The 18,667-nt window shown below is 45.9% G+C and overlaps 1 protein-coding gene across 1 annotated transcript in view; it reads right to left on the minus strand.

Annotated features, from left to right (window-relative positions):
* The window catches only part of LOC140208362 (NACHT, LRR and PYD domains-containing protein 3-like), a 48,639-nt gene extending 30,262 nt beyond the window's left edge, over nucleotides 1–18,377 (minus strand). The window contains exons 1-3 of the mRNA XM_072276965.1: nucleotides 18,351–18,377; nucleotides 4,126–4,222; nucleotides 1,529–2,074 (exon numbers count right to left, since the gene is read on the minus strand). Coding sequence (XP_072133066.1) covers nucleotides 1,529–2,074; nucleotides 4,126–4,135 — 556 coding nt within the window. The 5' untranslated portion in view covers nucleotides 4,136–4,222; nucleotides 18,351–18,377. The remainder of the gene's footprint in view (nucleotides 1–1,528; nucleotides 2,075–4,125; nucleotides 4,223–18,350) is intronic.
* Nucleotides 18,378–18,667: the final 290 nt, after the last annotated feature.

Genomic DNA, 18,667 nt, shown 5'->3' on the forward strand with positions numbered 1-18,667 from the left:
TTGTAATTTTTAATGTTCTGTACTTTTCTAGTCTAAAGCTCACGTTTAAATCTTTGGACATCAGTTCCATTATTTGAATTAATTGTTTTAGCTTTACTGATGCAAGAGTGAATAATTTCAAATCATTCTGTACAGTAGATGTGTCAAGGTATACTTCATTTGTTTTTTTTTCCTCTGCTTTAATATCCGATTTTTGTCCGATTCAGTAAATTAGAGAGCGGGTTTCAGGCTAGACTAAACCATAGCAGGCGTTGTGTTTTGCTCTGGAAAATGCCTCCATTTATTTTGAAAACAGTAGTTGTTCCTTTGAGGTTGTTAATAGGGTGATTACTGTCTGCCAATGCTTCAGATGTTCTAAGTATCAGGTGTATATATTAGGAAGTTCTTTTAACCGTGAATGAGGGACAGAATCAAATGGTTGTTGATAGACAATATAAAATTTAAAGATTTCTGCTTTCCCCAAGACTTGATACAGAATTAGATAATATATTACCAATTGTTTCTTAAATCTGTTCATACATTAACAGTATTCTTTCTGCTCTTCTGTAAGTATATTGTGGTTCGCTAAGTGAGTGGTTATTAGATATGACATGCACAATGTTACAATTTTAAATATAAAATTGTCTCATTATTATTAAGAGCTAATAAGAACATTGAATAGTGACCATTCAATAGTCTTATAAAATGCAGAATTAGAGATGTCCTTTTGGCTGGCGGTACTTCCATTCAGCCTTTGATATCCTCTGCCCCACGGGAGTATGAAAGAGAGAGTTTTGCGGTGGGTTAGGGTTCAGCAAACAAGGCTTTGGGTGGGGGAAGTAGTGTTTTGCTAACTGGATGGAGTACTTCCAGGAGGTGACAAATGAAGTTACACAGTGGATATTGTCTACTTGGATATTAGTCGGGTGTTTGACAAGGTCCCACATCGGAGTCTCATACAGAAAATTAACATGCTTGGGAACTGTGGTGAAATGGCCTTTTGGATTCATAGTTTTCTTCTTCATAGCAGACAGTTGGTAATGAGGCTTAACCTGGCTGACGATCTTTGACCAGTGATTATCCACAAGGAACCACACTGGTATCAGCCATATATGTCCCCCTCTCCAAAAGTGGCCTCAAAAACCTACCCAACAATGCTCTTGGAATTATTTTACCATAAGGACCACTTTACCAGAAACCAAGCCCTCCCAACCCACCCACTCACCTCTTTCAATTTAGGATTGGAATAAATGTTGGGGCTGTCAATGAGAGTCGCTTCCCAGAGATGCTCTCAGCATCCTGGCGAAAACATTTCCCTGAATTCATATCCCAGAAATGCTCTTTTATCTGGACAGCTGCATTTCCTCTAATGCACATCCTGGAAATCCTCGGAAGAGGTAATAGATTTCCTGTAGTGGGATAACGGGTGCCCCACTACACCACATGTACCACAGCCACACATTTCCCCTCTCCCCTGACCATCCCTCCAACAAGGCCTCCCTCCTCCCTGCCACATTCTGTGAACACATCACCCTCAGATTTTACTCACTGATTCCTTGCTGTTGGCTTGACAATTCTGTATTTAACGAGGCAGTCGACTTACTTGTGCCGGTGCCAGGATCCTGAGCAGCGTCTCTGGACTGACAGACAGTCGCCTCACTTGTACTGGTTCCAGGGTCCTGCTCTGTGTCTCTGACGTCACTGTCTCTGGGCTGACAGACAGTCGCCTCACTTGTGCTGGTTCCAGGGTCCTGATCAGTGTCTCTGACGTCACTGTCTCTGGGCTGACAGACAGTCGCCTCACTTGTACCGGTTCCAGGGTCCTGATCAGTGTCTCTGACGTCACTGTCTCTGGGCTGACAGACAGTCGCCTCACTTGTGCCGGTTTTAGGGTCCTGATCAGTGTCTCTGACGTCACTGTCTCTGGGCTGACTTTGCTCTCCCTCCTCTGCGGCCGGACCGCATTCAACTGAGACATTGTTCTCAATCTGACCCTGCTTTGGTGCATTGTTTCCGGTGTCCCAATCATCTTCATTCGATGAACCGCCTCGTGAAAACCTCTTGAGTGCTTTCCTCAGCCGATTTAATTTCCCGCCTGAAATAAATGATGAATTACAAGTTATACTGGAGTGATTTAGAGCTCAGCAAAACAAGGATTCACAAAGGGTGGCTACAATAAGACCATAAGATATAGGAACATACTTAGGCCATTTGGCCCATCGAATCTGCTCTGCCATTCAATCATGGCTGATCTTTTTTCTCCTCCTCAATCATATTTCTCGGCCTTCTTCCCATAACCTTGGATGCCCCACATACTCGCCTTACACTTTGACATACAGTATCCTGTCTCCTGGGTCACAGACTGACCATTGCCTTGATACGCACACTGTCCAGTCCCCTGGTTCACAGACTGACCTTTCCCTTAAGACGCACACTGTCCTGTCCCTTGGAGGAATCTTTTCTGTACCCTTTCCATCATAATGACATCCATTCTGTGCCCTATCTACGTGTATGAACTGCTCCAGGGAATCGTGCATCTGTACCCTTGGTTCCCCTCGTTCTACAACAATGTTCAGGGCCTTACAATTTACAATACAACTCCTGCCCTGGTTTAACTTTACAAAGTGAACGCATTCCTTGGAGCACTTTCCATGTTCGACTCAGTCTCCTTGTGAGTTTACATAACCCCACTATACCACCAAGTTTGACGTCATCCACAAACTATCGAACGACATTAATTTTATCCACGAAGTCTTTAATTGAAAGAACAAACAGTGGACCCAATACCCACCCACACCACAGTTACAAGCCTCCAAACTGACTAGCCCTCTATTATTAACCATCTGATTCCTTCCAGCTTGCCAGCTCCATATCCAGTCGGCTGTTTCACCCGCAAGAAAATGAATCTCAGTGTTTTTTTTTTTACGGTGACATACATGTACTTTGATTATAAATTCACAATGTACTTTGATTATAAATTCGCAATGAACTTTGAACTTTTAATACTCCAAAGATTACGGGTAAACAATGTGTGGGGTTGACAGCATGTTTACCGTCATTAGCTGCAGCACAGAATACAGGCGCAGAAAGATCTTGTGACAAGGTTATAAACTGTTTGTTGGACCAGGTGGAATAGCGTGTGCGTTCTGGTAACAATACTACAGGAAGGTTATATTAGTACTGGAGAGATTGCAGATTGAATATTCAATTACAAAATATTTAATCGGATGAGAACATATTCTGTCTCAGAGAAAATCATCTTCCTTCATAGATGTTGCCTGATATGCTGAGTTCCTATATCATTTTCTGTGTTATCCGCTTTAGTTCCCCTCTGGAAACGCCGTCTGAATCACATTAATCCTAATCACCAATGACATTGCATTGTCCCGATAGCTTTCTTTGATTCCATGTTTGTCTCCTGTTGTTTTATATTTCCTGTGCCATTGAAGCTCCTTAAACTTTTTTTTTGAGAGACCCACGTTCACCATTTGTCCACAGACCTGTCATTCATTGGGGTATTAAAACATCGAAGCAGACCACACATTTATCTACAACGAGCTACATCCTGATTCTCAGCTATTCTCGCTCGGCTACAGAAAACAGATTTCAGAAACACACCTCAGCCTCATCTCCTTCGCACAGCAGTCATGAAAACCAGGCGGGAGTTGATAGCTACCCTTCCAAAACCTGCAATGTTGTGTTATCACACAATCTCTGAAATCCCTGAAATGCTCCAATCATCTGGCTCTGAATTGTGTAAATGAAAGTTGGAGATGTCTGTCACCTCTAAACAGGCCCTGGTGTGCAACAAACCCTGAACCTGGACTTTTACATAACAAACAACACAACACCGCTGTCGCATTCCTGTATGTTTGACTCTCAACCACCGGATTCAGGGTTTCTGGCTCCTTTCACTCAGGTGAAGCTTTGCCTGGTGAGCGGAGTGATTCGACCATTACTGGTGTCAGGTCCCTGCGCTGGAACTGTTGGACTGATCGATTACACAAAGCCGCTTTACCAGTGGCATCAATGACACTGCTTGATGAAACTTTTCTCTGCCCTGTTAGCGCCTATGTAAGTTTCTTCATCTGAGGTATTGTGCACCACAGGGCAGAGGTTTAATGATAAAGATCCCAGTGAACATACCTGTAGCCATTCTGATTCTGACTGACGATTGTTGATTGTTGTCGTCTTGTTTACACTTTGGTCGCGGTGCAGGACAGCTCCACCTGCTGGCGATGCCCTGAATTACACACAACAAGCAGACAGTGAGTCAGAGAGAGTAGGATTACTTTGCAAATATGAGAGTATCTACATCCCCTGTATCAGAGCAGCAGTTCGCTTAGGGAGCAAACATTCCCTTTTAACATCAACTCCCACACCACATCTGTATGTCTGTCCAGTGATATCTGGTGCATCCTACTGACAGAATCACAGAGCAACAGAGCGCAGACACCGACCCTTCAGCACAATGGGACAATGACAACCACAGTGCCCACAGAGATGGTCCCAATTTCCTGTGTTTGGCCCATTTCCCTCCTGGCCTCTTCACTCCACCTACACATCCCAACTGCTTCTGGAATTATACAATTGTGCCTGCCTCATCCACTTCCTCTGGCACTTCCCTCCACATTATCACCAGCCTCTGTATGCAACCGTTGCTGCTTGTGTTGGCTTTACAATTTATTTACCATTCCTCTGCCATTCAGATCCCCTATAAGCTACGATAATCTTCACTGTGAGCACCATCTACTAATTTTGTGTCATCTGTGAACTTACTGATCAAGCCTTGTACATTCACATCCAAATGTGTGTAGGATAGTAACTGTTCGGGAACCTGGTGGTATGCGTCTTGAGACACCTGTACTTTGTAGCTGATGGCAGCAGTGAGAAAAATGTATTGCCTGGGCAGTGAGGATCTTTGATGATAGATGCTGCCTTTCTACAGCAACATTTCATCTAGATGTGTTCAATGGTTAAGACCCGTGACATATTGGCCAGGTCCACTAACTTTTGTAGGATTTTCTGCTCAAAGGCATTGGTGTTCCCCGACCAGTCTATAATGCAGCCAGTCATCAGACCTTCCATCACACATCTGCAGAGGTTTGCCAACGTTTGCCAACAAAGATCTTGTTCTAGATGCTGTTGAGGGGGAGGATCTGACGGGGACGCCCAGGGTGACCGGGTCTCTGGCACTGAGCCTGGCGCTGTTGTGCAGGAGGGAAGGAGGGAGAACAGAAATGCGGTTGTCGTAGGGGATCCCACAGTCAGAAGAACGGACAGGAGATATTGTGAGCCTGATAGAGATAACTGCGTGGTGTGTTGCCTCCCAGGTGCCAGGGTACAGGATGTCTCGGATCGGGTCCTGAATATTCTAAAGGGAGAGGGTGAGCAGCCAGTTGTCTTGGTACATGTTGGTGCCAATGACATAGATTGGACAAGGGAGGAAGTCCTGAAGAGAGATTTCTGGGAGTTAGGAAGGAAGCTGAGAAGCAGGACCTCCAGGATAGTAATCTCGGGATTGCTACCTGTGCCACGTGCTAGCGAGGGCAAGAATAGTCGGATCAGGCAGATGAATGCGCGGCTGAGAGACTGGTGCAGGGGGCAGGGCTTCAGATTCTTGGATCATTGGGATCTCTTCTGGGGGAAGTATGACCTTTTCAAAAAGGACAGGTTACACCTGAACCCGAAGGGGACCAATATCCTGGCGGGAAAGTTTAATAGAGCTGTTAGGGAGGGTTTAAACTAATTTGGCGGGGGTTGGGAACCGGAATGATAGAGCGGAGGAAGGGGAAATAAGAAATAAATCTAAGATAGTGAGCAGTAAAGATGTCAGGAAAGACAGACTGGTGATGGGGCAAATTTGTAGCCATTGGGATGAGCTGTAGTGCAATAAAGTTGCAGTGAAATCAAAGCGAAAAGTACCAAATACTGGTCTTATGCTGTTATACTTAAATGCACGCAGCATAAGGAATAAGGTGGATGATCTTTTCATACAGTTACAGATTGGCAGGTATGATACTGTGGCCATCAGTGAGACATGGTTAAAGGATGCATGTCTCTGAGAGCTGAACGTCCAAGGATACACTGTGTATTGGAAGGATAGGAAGGTAGGCAGAGGGGGAGGTGTGGCGGTATTGGTAAGAAATGATATTAAATCATTAGAAAGAGGTGATATAGGATCAGAAGGTGCAGAATGTTTATGGATTGAGTTAAGAAATAGCAGGGGTAAAAGGATCCTAATGGTAGTTATTTATAGGCCTCCAAACAGCTGCAGTAATGTGGACTACAAATTACAACAGGAAATAGAAAAGGCTTGTCAGAAGGGCAGTGTTATGATAATTGTGGGGGATTTTAACATGCGAGTAGATTGGGAAAATCAGGTCGGCACTGGATCTCAAGAGAGAGAATTTGTAGAATGTCTGTGAGATGGCTTTTTAGAACAGCTTGTTGTTGAGCCCACTAGGGGATCGGCTGTACTGGATTGGGTACTGTGTAATGAACCGGAGGTGATTAGAGTGATTGAGGTGAGGGAACCCTTAGGAGGCAGTGATCATAACGTGATTGAGTTCACTGTGAAATTTGAAAAAGGAGAAGCCGAAATCTGATGTGTCAGTATTTCAGTGGAGTAAAGGAAATTATAGTGACATGAGAGAGGAACTGGCCAAAGTTGACTGGAAAGGGACACTGGCGGTAAGGACGGCAGAACAGCAGTGGTTGGAGTTTATGCGGGAAGTGAGGAAGGTGCAAGACAGGTATATTCCAAAAAAGAAGACATTTTCGAATGGAAAAAAGGATGCAACCGTGGCTGACAAGAGAAGTTAAAGCCAACGTTAAAGCACAGGAGAAGGCATTCAAGGAAGCAAAACTTAGTGGGAAGACAGGGGATAGGGAAGTTTTTAAAAGCTTACAAAAGGAAACTAAGAAGGTCATTAAGAGGGAAAAGATGAACTATGAAAGGAAGCTAGCAAATAATATCAAAGAGGATACTAAAAGCTTTTTCAAGTATATAAAGAGTAAAAGACAGGTGAGAGTAGACATAGGACCGATAGAAAATGATGGTGGAGAAATTGTAATGGGGGATAAGGAGATGGCAGAGGAACTGAACGAGTATTTTGCAACAGTCTTCACTGAGGAAGACATCAGCAGTATACCGACACCCAAGGGTGGCAGGGAAGAGAAGTGTGCGCAGTCACAATTACGACAGAGAAAGTACTCAGGAAGCTGAATAGGCTAAAGGTAGATAAATCTCCCGGACCAGATGGAATGCACCCTCGTGTTCTGACGGAAGTAGTTGTGGTGATTGTGGAGGTATTAGCGATGACCTTACAAAAGTCGATACTTTCTGGCTTGGTTCCAGAGGAGTGGAAGATTGCAAATGTCACTCTGCTACTTAAGAAGGGGGCAAGGAAGCAAAAAGGAAATTATAAATCTGTTAGCTTGACATCGGTGGTTGAGAAGTTGTTGGAGTCGATTGTCAAGGATGAGGTTATAGAGTACCTGGAGGCATATGACAAGATAGGCAGAGCTCAGTATGGATTCCTTAAAGGAAAATCCTGCCTGACAAACCTATTACACTTTTTTGAGGAAATTACAAGTAGGCTAGACAAGGGAGATGCAATGGATGTTGTATATTTGGATTTTCAGAAGGCCTTTGACAAGGAGCCACACATGAGGCTACTTAACAAGATAAGAGCCCATGGAATTACGGGAAAGTTACACACGTGGATAGAGCGTTGGCTGATTAGCAGGAAACAGAGAGTGGGAATAAAGGGATCCTATTCTGGTTGGCTGCCGGTTACCAGTGGTGTTCCACAGCGGTCCGTGTTGGGGCCGCTTCTTTTTACATTGCACATCAACGATTTGGATTATGGAATAGTTGGCTTTGTGGCTAAGTTTGCTGACGATAAGAAAATAGGTAGAGGGGCCGGTAGTGCTGAGGAATCAGAGAGTCTGCAGAGAGAATTGGATAGATTGGAAGGATGGGCAAAGAAGGGCAAATGAAATACAATGTTGGAAAGTGCATGGTTATGCCCTTTAGCAGAAGAAATAAACGGGCAGACTATTATTTAAATGGGGAGAGAATTCAAAGTTCTGCGATGAAACGGGACTTGGGAGTTCTCGTACAGGATACCCTTAAAGTTAACCTCCAGGTTGAGTCGGTAGTGAAGAAGGCGAATGCAATGTTGGCATTCATTTCTAGAGGAATAGAGTATAGGAGCAGGGATGTGATGTTGAGGCTCTATAAGGCGCTGGTGAGACCTCACTTGGAGTACTGTGGGCAGTTTTGGTCTCCTTATTTAAGAAAGGATGTGCTGACGTTGGAGATGGTACAGAAAAGTTTCACTAGAATGATTCCGGGAATGAGAGGGTTAACATATGAGGAACGTTTGTCCGCTCTTGGACTGTATTCCTTGGAGTTTTGAAGAATGAGGGGAGACCTCATAGAAACATTTTGAATGTTGTAAGGCATGGACAGAGTGAATGTGACAAAGTTGTTTCCCATGATGGGGGAGTCTAGTACGAGAGGGCATGACTTAAGGATTGAAGGACGCCCTTTCAGAACAGAAATGCGAAGATTTTTTTGTTAGCCAGAAGGTGTTGAATCTATGGAATTTGTTGCCATGGGCAGCAGTGGAGGCCAAGTCATTGGCTGTATTTAAGGCAGAGATTGATAGGTGTCTGAGTAGCCAGGGCATCAAAGGTTATGGTGAGAAGGCGTGGGAGTGGGACTAAATGGGAGAGTGGATGAGCTCATGATGAAATGGCAGAGCAGACTCGATTGGCCGAATGGCCGACTTCTGCTTCTTTGTCTTATGGTCTAATGGTCTTATGGTTTTTGATGACGTACTGAATCTCCACAGACTCCTGAGGAAGTAGAGGCGCTGTCGTACTTTTTTCACAATTATATTTATATGATGGGTCCAGGAGAGGACCTCTGAGAGTGACCCCCCAAGAATTTCAAGCTACTGACCCCCTCCAACTCTGATCTTCCAATGATTACTAGCTCAAGTTCCTCTGGCTTCCCTCTCCTGAATTCTACAATCAGTTTTTTTGCGGACTTATTCATATTGAGTGAGAGGTTGTTATTATCACACCACTCAGTCAAGTTTTCAGTCTCTCTCTTGTATGCTGATTCACCACCCTCTTTGATACAGTCCACAGCAGTGGTGTCATCAGCAAACTGATATATGGTTGTGGAGCTGTACTTAGCCATACAGTCACAGGTTTCAATCGAGTAGATCAGGAGACTAATTACACATCCATGTGGTACTCCTGTACTGATGGAGATTGTGGAGGAGATGTTTTTGCCAATCTGAACTGAGTGGGGTCTACAAGTGAGGAAATCCAGGATCCAATTGTACAAGGAGGTATTGAGGTCAGGTCGTGGTGTTTAATGATTAGTTTTGAGGGGATGATGGTTTTAAAGGTACTCTGATAATTTTTACTTTGAACTTCCTCAGTATCCTGTATGAGGCAAATGACATCGAGCTGCAGCTCCAGTTCCTTATCTCATTCTCTGAGGAGTTGCAGTTTGGTGCAACTGGTGCAGATGTGGTTATCTGGGAGGCTGGAGGTCTCCCAGAATTTCCAGTAATTTCTCTTTTGGATTTTGAATGATGCACAAACACCGACTGTTCGCAAGATGCTTGTGAAATCCTGAAGATATTTTGAAGAAATGCAATGCCCGTATTCAATAATTTTCTCTTCATTCCAATACAGTTCCTACAGCCAATGTTCACAACATCCATCCCACCGCCCCCTCTCCCCACCTCACTGTCAATCTGTTACATCTGCTCCTGAGGTCACTTGTCTCTTCACTGAGGGGCAGAGATCAGGCAGCCACAAAAAACAAAACAAAACAAAACAAAACAACATGCAACACTCTTTCGTGGGCTGTTACTGAATAATGGCTCACCAAAAATAAACGAAAAAGCGAATAACAAAGCTCTACATCATATGCTGAATTTAATTAGGACCAAGAGTAACTCGGCAGCATTCCGTAAAAATCAAATTAAAGTTGTAATGGCTCCTTTTACCCTGCCTCATGCTGCGTTTAATTCGACCTGTGCTGGTGGTCCTTCCCTCAGCTCAGTGCCCCAGGGGGTGAGAGTGCTCTCCCAATCCCGACCCCCGCAGACTATCCCAACACAGAATGGAAAGGAAACTGCCGCTCATCCAGAAACAGTGAGAATGTGCTGTGGGGGGGGGGGGGGGGCGGGGGGGGTGGTGCTCGAAATGAAACCCGCAGATGCTGCAGATCTGCGGTAAAATTAGAGGGGGACACAGGTTGAACAACATGGGCAGTGGATGAGGAGATGGAACCAGATGGGAGAAGGGATCAAGGACGATCACGGATGGTCCTGCAGCAATAAACAGATACTGAATTAATAGTAGATACTACTATATAAAGGATTCTAAAATGACCTAGATAGAACAACAGGAAATTTGGCATATCCCCTTCTCCCCTAACCAAATGTTATCAACGTACCATGGAAATTATCCCATCCGGATACTTCACACCTTCGTCTGGCTACTGCCCTGCCCATGACTGCAAGGAACTGCGGAGAGCTGTAGACAGAGCTGAGCACATCGTAGAAACCAACCTCCCCTCCATGGACTCTGTCTACACTTCCCACTGCCGCAGTTAAGCAGGCCGTGTACTCAAAGATACCCACAACCTGGGACATTCTCACTTCTCACCCGTTCCCCATCGGGGAGAAGCTGAAAAAACCTGAAACCACCAGGCTCAAGGATAGTTTCCATTCTGTTGTTATAAGAGAACTGAATATGACCAGTGTGATCAGATGGACAGCTGACCACACTGTGTTACTTGAAGTGACCTGACACTCTCTGCACTGCGCTTTCTCTGGACCCATAATGTTTTCTAACAATGTTATTGTTTTACCTTCTATCACCTCAATGTACTGTTTAATGAATTGATGTGTGCGGATGGTAAGCATGACTAGATTTTCAGTGAACCTCTATATATGACAATAATCAACAGATTCCTCATTTTAATGGTGTGGAAATTATTACACAGCCTGGGTTGCCGGGTTGGACCTTCTGCACGACGAGTTAAGTGAAGTTTAAAAAATCCTTTTAGGAACCCAGATACATGGAAACAATTATCGAACTCAGGTATCAATCCAGGTGAAGTTTGGATCCTCTACAGGGCCAGGTGATGGAGATAAAGTTCCCAGGATACATCTCAATGGATGGGTTCAGTCCCGGCTTGACCACCTGATCCCGCTCCTAGGACCACAGCACCAGGGGCTGAGCGGTGGCTCATCTCAGGAGGTTCAGTGTGAAGGTCCCACAACCCGGACCCACCCAGCAGGTTCTGTCCGGGAAGCTGGGGGAGGCAGGCTGTTCAGTGAAATAATGGGAATCACTGCCCAACACCGCTCGGGACCGGCCTCAATTCTCACCTACGGGATCTCATTGGTCTCGCCCCGCAGAGAATGATCTTTCCCCTGCTTCCCCACCCCAGGGGGCGAGGTCACTCTCCTGATCCGAATCCCACAAACAATCCGCCGCATCCATCCACACAAAAATCACTGCCCATTCCACGACTGAGCATGCGCAATGTGATCCTGCGTCATAGAGCGGGGGCAGAGCCTCAGAAACAATCCTGCCGATGCTGCCGATCTGCGGTAAAAAAGGGAGAGGGAAACAGATCATGTGATGGGTGCAGGGTTTCTCATTTAAACCCGTGACTCTGCTCCTCGATCCTCAAACACTGCCTGATCCACCTGCCACATTCTCCACATTTCAAATTAACATCAGCTACATTTTTATTTTTTCTCTCTGTATCTTCGCCGTCCCATCCCTGCACCTCCTGGGCCAGAGACACAGAGGCTCGATTCCCATTACTGTCCAACAGACAATTCAGACCCAAAAAACAATTGCGCAGGTTTCATTCAAACCATTTCTATGTTTACAAACACTAATATCAATTCACATTCCCCCGGGGTCACTGGACAGGGACATTGAAACATCAAGAGCCAAACAGCAGGAGGTGTCCATTCGGCGTCTCGAACCATCAACAGGATGATGGCTGCTGTCCCACCTCAGCCACGTTTCGTCCCAATCCTCATTCACTCGATCCCTTCGGTCTCCACGCATCTGCGGACCTCTGTCACTATTTCCGCCTTTCCACCTCCCCCCTCTCCTGGATCCACCTCTCACTCCCCAGCTCTTGCTCCATCCCCACCCCTCTCCTGTTTTCTCTGACTATTTCCCATCTACTCTCAGTCCAGAGTGTGAGTCTCAGCTCAAAATGTTGACGGCCCATTTCCCTCCACAGATGCTGCCCGACCCACTGACTTTCTCCGGCCGTTTGTTCCTTGGTCTGTATAACCCGTGTTAGTATATGGAGCAGCATTTTACTCTATATTCCAAGTACAATCTCAACAAAACGCAAATAATTGTTAAAGTCATTTTCAGTCTTATACCAATGAGTCTTACAATCAATACGATGTACTTGTGACCTCCCTCCCTACTCACAGCGCCTCAGACCCTCACCGTTTAATCACACTCAGTGTTTTTGTTTCTCCTACAGAAGTGGGTGATCTCACATTCCCCATGTTAGGCTCCAGCTGACCCGTTGTTCCCACTCACTCTTTTTACCTCCGTTACGCTGAAATCTCTCGACAATAGACACGGAACATAGAACAGTACAGCACAGGAACAGGCCCTTCGGCCCACAATGATAGCTCAATTAATTACATTTGCTATCAAATTGTTAACGAATCAAATCCACTCTGACTACAAAATGTGCATATTCTTCCGTTTTCCTCATATTCGTGTGGCTATCAAAACGTCTCTGAAAAGTCTCCGATGTGTCTGACCTACCACCACCCCAGGCAGCACATTCCAGCGACCCACCACTCTCTGTGTATGAAACACTTGCACCTCACATCTCCTTTCAAACTATTCTCTCTCTCACCTTAAACGCATGGCCTCTGGTTTTAGACATTGCCACCACTGTAAAAATATATTGTCTATCTACTCTATCTATGCCTCTCATAATCTTATAGATGTCTATCAAGTCTCATCTCAGCCTGCACGGCTCCAGAGAAAACAACCCAGGTTTGTCCAACCTCTCATTACAAGCTCATGCCCTCTCATCCGGGCAATATCCGTGTCAACTTCTCTTCTGCGCCCTCTCCAGAGCACCGACATCCTTCCCAGAATGGGGCGACCAGAACTGTATGAAATTCTCCAGATGTGGTCTAACTGGAGTTTTCTGAAGTTTGAATACAATATTTTGACTAAAAAAGACAACCATGCCATTTGCCTTCTTAACCACCGTGTCAATCTGTGTAGCTACTTTCAGGGAACGATGAACTTGGACTCCAAGATCCCTTTGTTCATCAACACTGTTAAGAGTCTTGCATTTAACAGTGTACTGTCTATTTCCATTTGACCTACCGAGGTGTTAAGATGATCATCACTACTCAAATCTAACTGAAATTTTCTCAAGTGCACAAGTAGGGGAAGGTACAGCTACAGAGAAACGCTGATTTGTAGCAGCGTCACAGGCAAGTACATTCAGGTAACACACGGAATCTCTGTTAATATCATATAAAATATCGTTTTATATCATTACCAATATATAAATATAGAGTTTTGTAACGTGATAAATTTATAAATATACATTTTGTGACAATAACGAACTTAGAAATGTTGAATTTGGTCCGTCAGTCAAAATTCTTGACACAGTTTGGAAACAACTGGGCTCCAAGCACCGGTCCCTACAACACCCACTCGGAAATCCTTCAGTCTGGTTATTCCTTCTCTTTAAACACACAGACATCAAGACCAGTAAAAGGCCACTCGGCCCCTGCAGCCCGTCCTGTCAGTCAATAAGATCCCGGGCCCGTCCATTCTTGCCGCCCCCCCCCCCCCGCCAACACCACTCTAATCCCCACTTAGCCCGGACTATTGGCCCCACTTACAGGTCAACACTCTGCCGGTGTTTGCCCCTCAATGTGGAGAATCCCTTTGCTCGCCACCACCGTGGGCTCAGACGTTTCCATATTCCACCCCCCCCCCCCCATTTCTGCCGGGATCCCTCCCTCCCCGGGGAGCCGGCATCAAGCCGATGGGCCAAGTGGTCTCCTCCTACCTCTCAGCCATACATCAGACTCTGTCTGCAGAAGACGCTTCACAAACGCCCCAACTTCCCTCGGAGGGAAATGGAAATAAATCAGAAAGCGGACATTTACTTTGGGGTTTGTTGCGCTTTGACGGAGAGTTTGACTCGGGAACGGAAGAGCGGTTCAATGGCGGTAACACCGTCACCGCCTCTCCGCTATTGGGTGTAACCAGTGATTGACATCTCTTCTCACCAATGGGAATAACGTAGCTTGTAAACACTTTGTTGACAGCGTCGGTGGGGGTGGGATGACGTGATTAGTACCTCAGCCGTTATCCCGTCTCAATGCAGCCGGGCAGCGCGATTGACTGAACTGGGCTTTCCTCCTTGGAGCCACGGAGGATGAGAGGTAATCTGATAGAGGTGTATAAGATGATGAGAGGCATTGATTATGTGGCTCGTCAGAGGCTTTCTTTTTCCCCCAGGGCTGAAGTGGCTAACACGAGTGGGCACAGTTTTAAGGTGCTTGGGAGTAGGTAGAGAGGCGATGTCAGGGGTAAGTTTTTTTTAAACAGAGAGTGGTGAGTGCGTGGAATGGTATTCGGGCGACGGTGCTGGAGGCGGAAAAGATAGGGTCTTTTAGGAGACTCCTGGATAGGTACATGGAGCTCAGAAAAATAGAGGACTATCGCTAACCCTAGGTAGTTCTAAGGGCCCATATTTTGCTGTTGGCTTTCTGTTTCTGTGTGTGTGATGTAAAGTACCGCAAACGTGTCATCAAATCCCGGTGTGGGAGAGCACTTGTATTTTAAAACACCTGAAAGTCCGTTCAATATGGTTTCAGAGCGACAACAAAATCAATCATGGGATTCACTCGGCTGTGTGGTTGTTGGAGTGGGCAGCGTGCTGCTTGTCTTGAGTTTGGTCACAAAATCCCAGTTGTTTGGGGAGAACTATCTAGGCAGATCTGGCTTAGGGAGTTTAATCAGTGCAGTGTCTCGCTGTTCAGTATTTTGAGACTGTAGGCTAGAATTGCCTGCCGGGTCTACACACAGTGTATTAGACACCAGAAGACCTCTCGTTCGTGCAGTTTTTAAGTCCTGCTAAACAAAACACTGTGACAATGTGAACCATAGGTAACCCTTCCTCTAAAAGCCAGGGGATCATTCAGAGAGCTGGTCGCTGAGAGGAATTATGTTTGTTAATTGTTCAAGTTCGCACAGAGTCCGATGGATGGAGTTCATGTGGAGGTCGTGCGTGTCATAGTCAAAGGGCCGGTCAGCCGAACCCTCTCCGTTGTCCAACCGGCTTCCGACCAATGGTGGCTCCGCAGGATCTCCGGCAACTGATGGCCATCTGAGGTCCCTAGACCATTGGTGGTGCTGAGGGGACTTGGCTAGGGGTCGTGGAAGGACACACGGAGTCTGCAACAGGATTAACATGCAATCGGGAGCTTGCCTCTCGGTCCAACACCGTGATCTCCAGCTCACCGAGTTAGTCATAAATTCCGTCCCCTGACGCAGCTGGGGCATACAATTAACGCAAAATGTTGGATGTAAATAGTTCATGAATTTAATGTATGTTTTCAGCTCAACCATATAAATAAAAATATATCTCCCTTCGAATGCAGTCATTATAGCAGCTTACATTAATTAAATTGTCAGAGCTTTTCCAGTCAACATACCGATACGCATAACTGGACCACGCGGCCCCTCGAAACCAACGATAGAGATAATGAAATCACTGCGGATCTGATCTAAAATTTCATTCCACCTTCCCCCATGTCCATCCCTGTAACCCCCTGTTTATCAAGAGTCTCGGCCTTCAACAGAATCACAGCCTTTGCTTCCACTGGCCATTGAGGAGAAGAGTTCAATACACCCTCAATCGACACAGGACCAACAGATCTATTCGTCTGAAATTAGAAATTCTGGAAACGGAACAGGTGTTTGCTGTACTGGTTTCGCACACTTGCTTTGAAACAGGTGGCTGTTGTTCTGGAGCTCTTCTTAATCTTTACCTAACCTGTCTAAATTGTCAATTGTGCAAACACGTAACGTAGGAAAACATAAAACGTAGAAAACCTACAGCACAATACAGGCCCTTCGGCCCACAAAGTTGTGCCGAACATGTCCATACCTGAGAAATTACTAGGGTTACCCATAGCCCTCTATTTTTCTAAGCTCCATGTACCCATACAGAAGTCTCTTAAAAGATCCTATCATATCCACCTCCACCACCATTGCCGGCAGCGCATTCCGCGCACTCACCACTCTCTGAGTAAAAGACTTACCCCTGACATCTCCTCTGTACCTCCTCCCCAGCACCCTAAATCTGTGTCCTCTTGTGGAAGCCATTTCAGCCCAGAGAAAAAAACCCTCTGACTCTCCACACGATCAATGCCTCTCATCATCTTATACACCTCTATCAGGTCACCTCTCATCCTCCATCACTTCAAGGAGAAAAGGCCGAGTCTCTCAACCTATTCTCATGCTCCCCAATCCAGGCAAAACCCTTGTAAATCTCCTCTGCACCCTTTTTATGGTTTCCACATCATTCCTGTAGTGAGGCGACCAGAAGTGAGCACAGTACTCCAAGTGGGGTCGGACCAGGGTCCTATATAGCCGCAACATTACCTCCCGGCTCCGAAATTCAATTCCACGATTCATGATGGCCAAGAAACCGTACGCTTTCTTAACCACAGAGTCAACCTGCGCAGCTGCTTTGAGCGTCCTATGGACTCAGACCCCAAGATCCCTCTGATCCTCCACACTGCCAAGAGTCTTACCGTTAATACTATATTCTACCATCATGTTTGAGCTACCAAAGTGAGCCACTTAACACTTATCTGGGTTGAACTCAATCTACCACTTCTCAGCCCAGTTTTGCATCCTATCAATGTCCCGCTGTATCGTCTGACAGCCCTCCACACTCTCCACAACACTCCCCAACCTTTGTGCCATCAGCAAACTTACTAAGCCATCCCTCATTCAGGTCGTTTTTAAAAATCACGAAAAGTAATGTTTCCAGAACAGATCCCAGAGGCACAACACGGGCCACCGACCTACATGCAGGATATGACCCGTCTACAACCACTCTTTGCCTTCTCTGGGCAAACCAGTTCTGGATCCAGAAAGCAATGTCCCCTTGGATCCCATGCCTCCTTACTGTCTCAATAAGCTTTGAATGGGGTACCTTATCAAATGCCTTGCTGAAATGTATATACACTACATCTACTGCTCTTCCTTCATCAATGTGTTTAGTCGTATCGTCAAAAAATTCTAACAGTAGGAACACAAAATGCACCCCCGCCAGAAGTGGCTTAAAAATAAAAATATCTCCTTGATCGCTGATCCAATGCACAGACAACTGGTTGTTTTGAAATAAAGATCCGAAATAAATATCAGAAGCTGAATTATTCTCACCTCAATTCCCAGAGAATATTTTGACAATGTGAATACGATGTATCGTTTTTTTTACAAATAGCCCGCCCACCGCCCCACACGGATCTCTCGTAACCATGGTAACAGACACAACACTGGAGGAACTCAGCAGGTCAGGCAGCTCTACGGATGGGTGTAAACAGTCGACGTTACGGACCGAGTCCTTTCAACAGGACTGGACTGGAAAGGGGAAGCGGGCAGTTGATTGACTGATTTGGAAGGTGCGGCTTGTTGTTCTGTGAGACTCGGTGCTCAGGGTTTGCGAGCAAGCAGCTTCCCGTCCGTGCACATTCCTGAGAACAGGGAGCGGCCGTTCCGCTGAAATCAAATCCAAACCGCTTCGACCGAGCACTGTTGTTCAAATGTGAAGAAAGTTTAATGTTGCATTTAACTCTTGCTGCTACATGGCGCGATGTAAAGAATATTACATGTAGCCTCCAAGCTGACTGTACTTTTTTTTTCCATACTGTCTGGCCTGCTGAGTTCCTCCAGCATTTTGTGCGGGTTGCTTGGATTTCCAGCATTTGCTAACTTTCTCTTGTTTCAGAGAGATCGGTGACGGGTCACTGCCCCGTGGGATATTTCGCATGTCATTACCGGGGTGAAAGACGCCTTCTGCTCGCACTCAGTAGAAACCACCCTGGAGAGTATTTCTGGTTAATGGCAAAGACCTCGCTTCTCTGAATCCATTTGGACAGTAATTGACTCGTTAAGATGAACATGTCAGGACTCCCTTCTCCCACTAAATTCACTCCCGATCCTGACCAAAGCCGAGCCTCGCTGTACACACTGAATAGTTGTACAGAATCACAGACAACACTTACCTCTGATGTTGTAACCAGATGGCCTTCAGTGTGGTCCCGGGAATCAGTCTGACTACCCGGGTGACCGACAATCTTCCCGCACCGGTGTTCTCACCCTGTACGGAGAGCTGAGTCTGAGCTGCTGCTCCCGAGGCCACTCGGCTGTGATGTGTCCGTGGCTCATTACAGATGGACGGGGCCGGGTGAGCCGGGGTAGAGCGGGACTGCCGCAGTCCGGGTCACACTAACTCTCAACACGAGGAATTCTGCAGATGCTGGAAATTCAAGCAACACACATCAAACATTAACTCTCACCGGCTCAGGACGGGTCTGACAGC

Source organism: Mobula birostris, chromosome 13 (genome assembly GCF_030028105.1).
Source record: "Mobula birostris isolate sMobBir1 chromosome 13, sMobBir1.hap1, whole genome shotgun sequence".
Taxonomy (NCBI): domain Eukaryota; kingdom Metazoa; phylum Chordata; class Chondrichthyes; order Myliobatiformes; family Myliobatidae; genus Mobula; species Mobula birostris.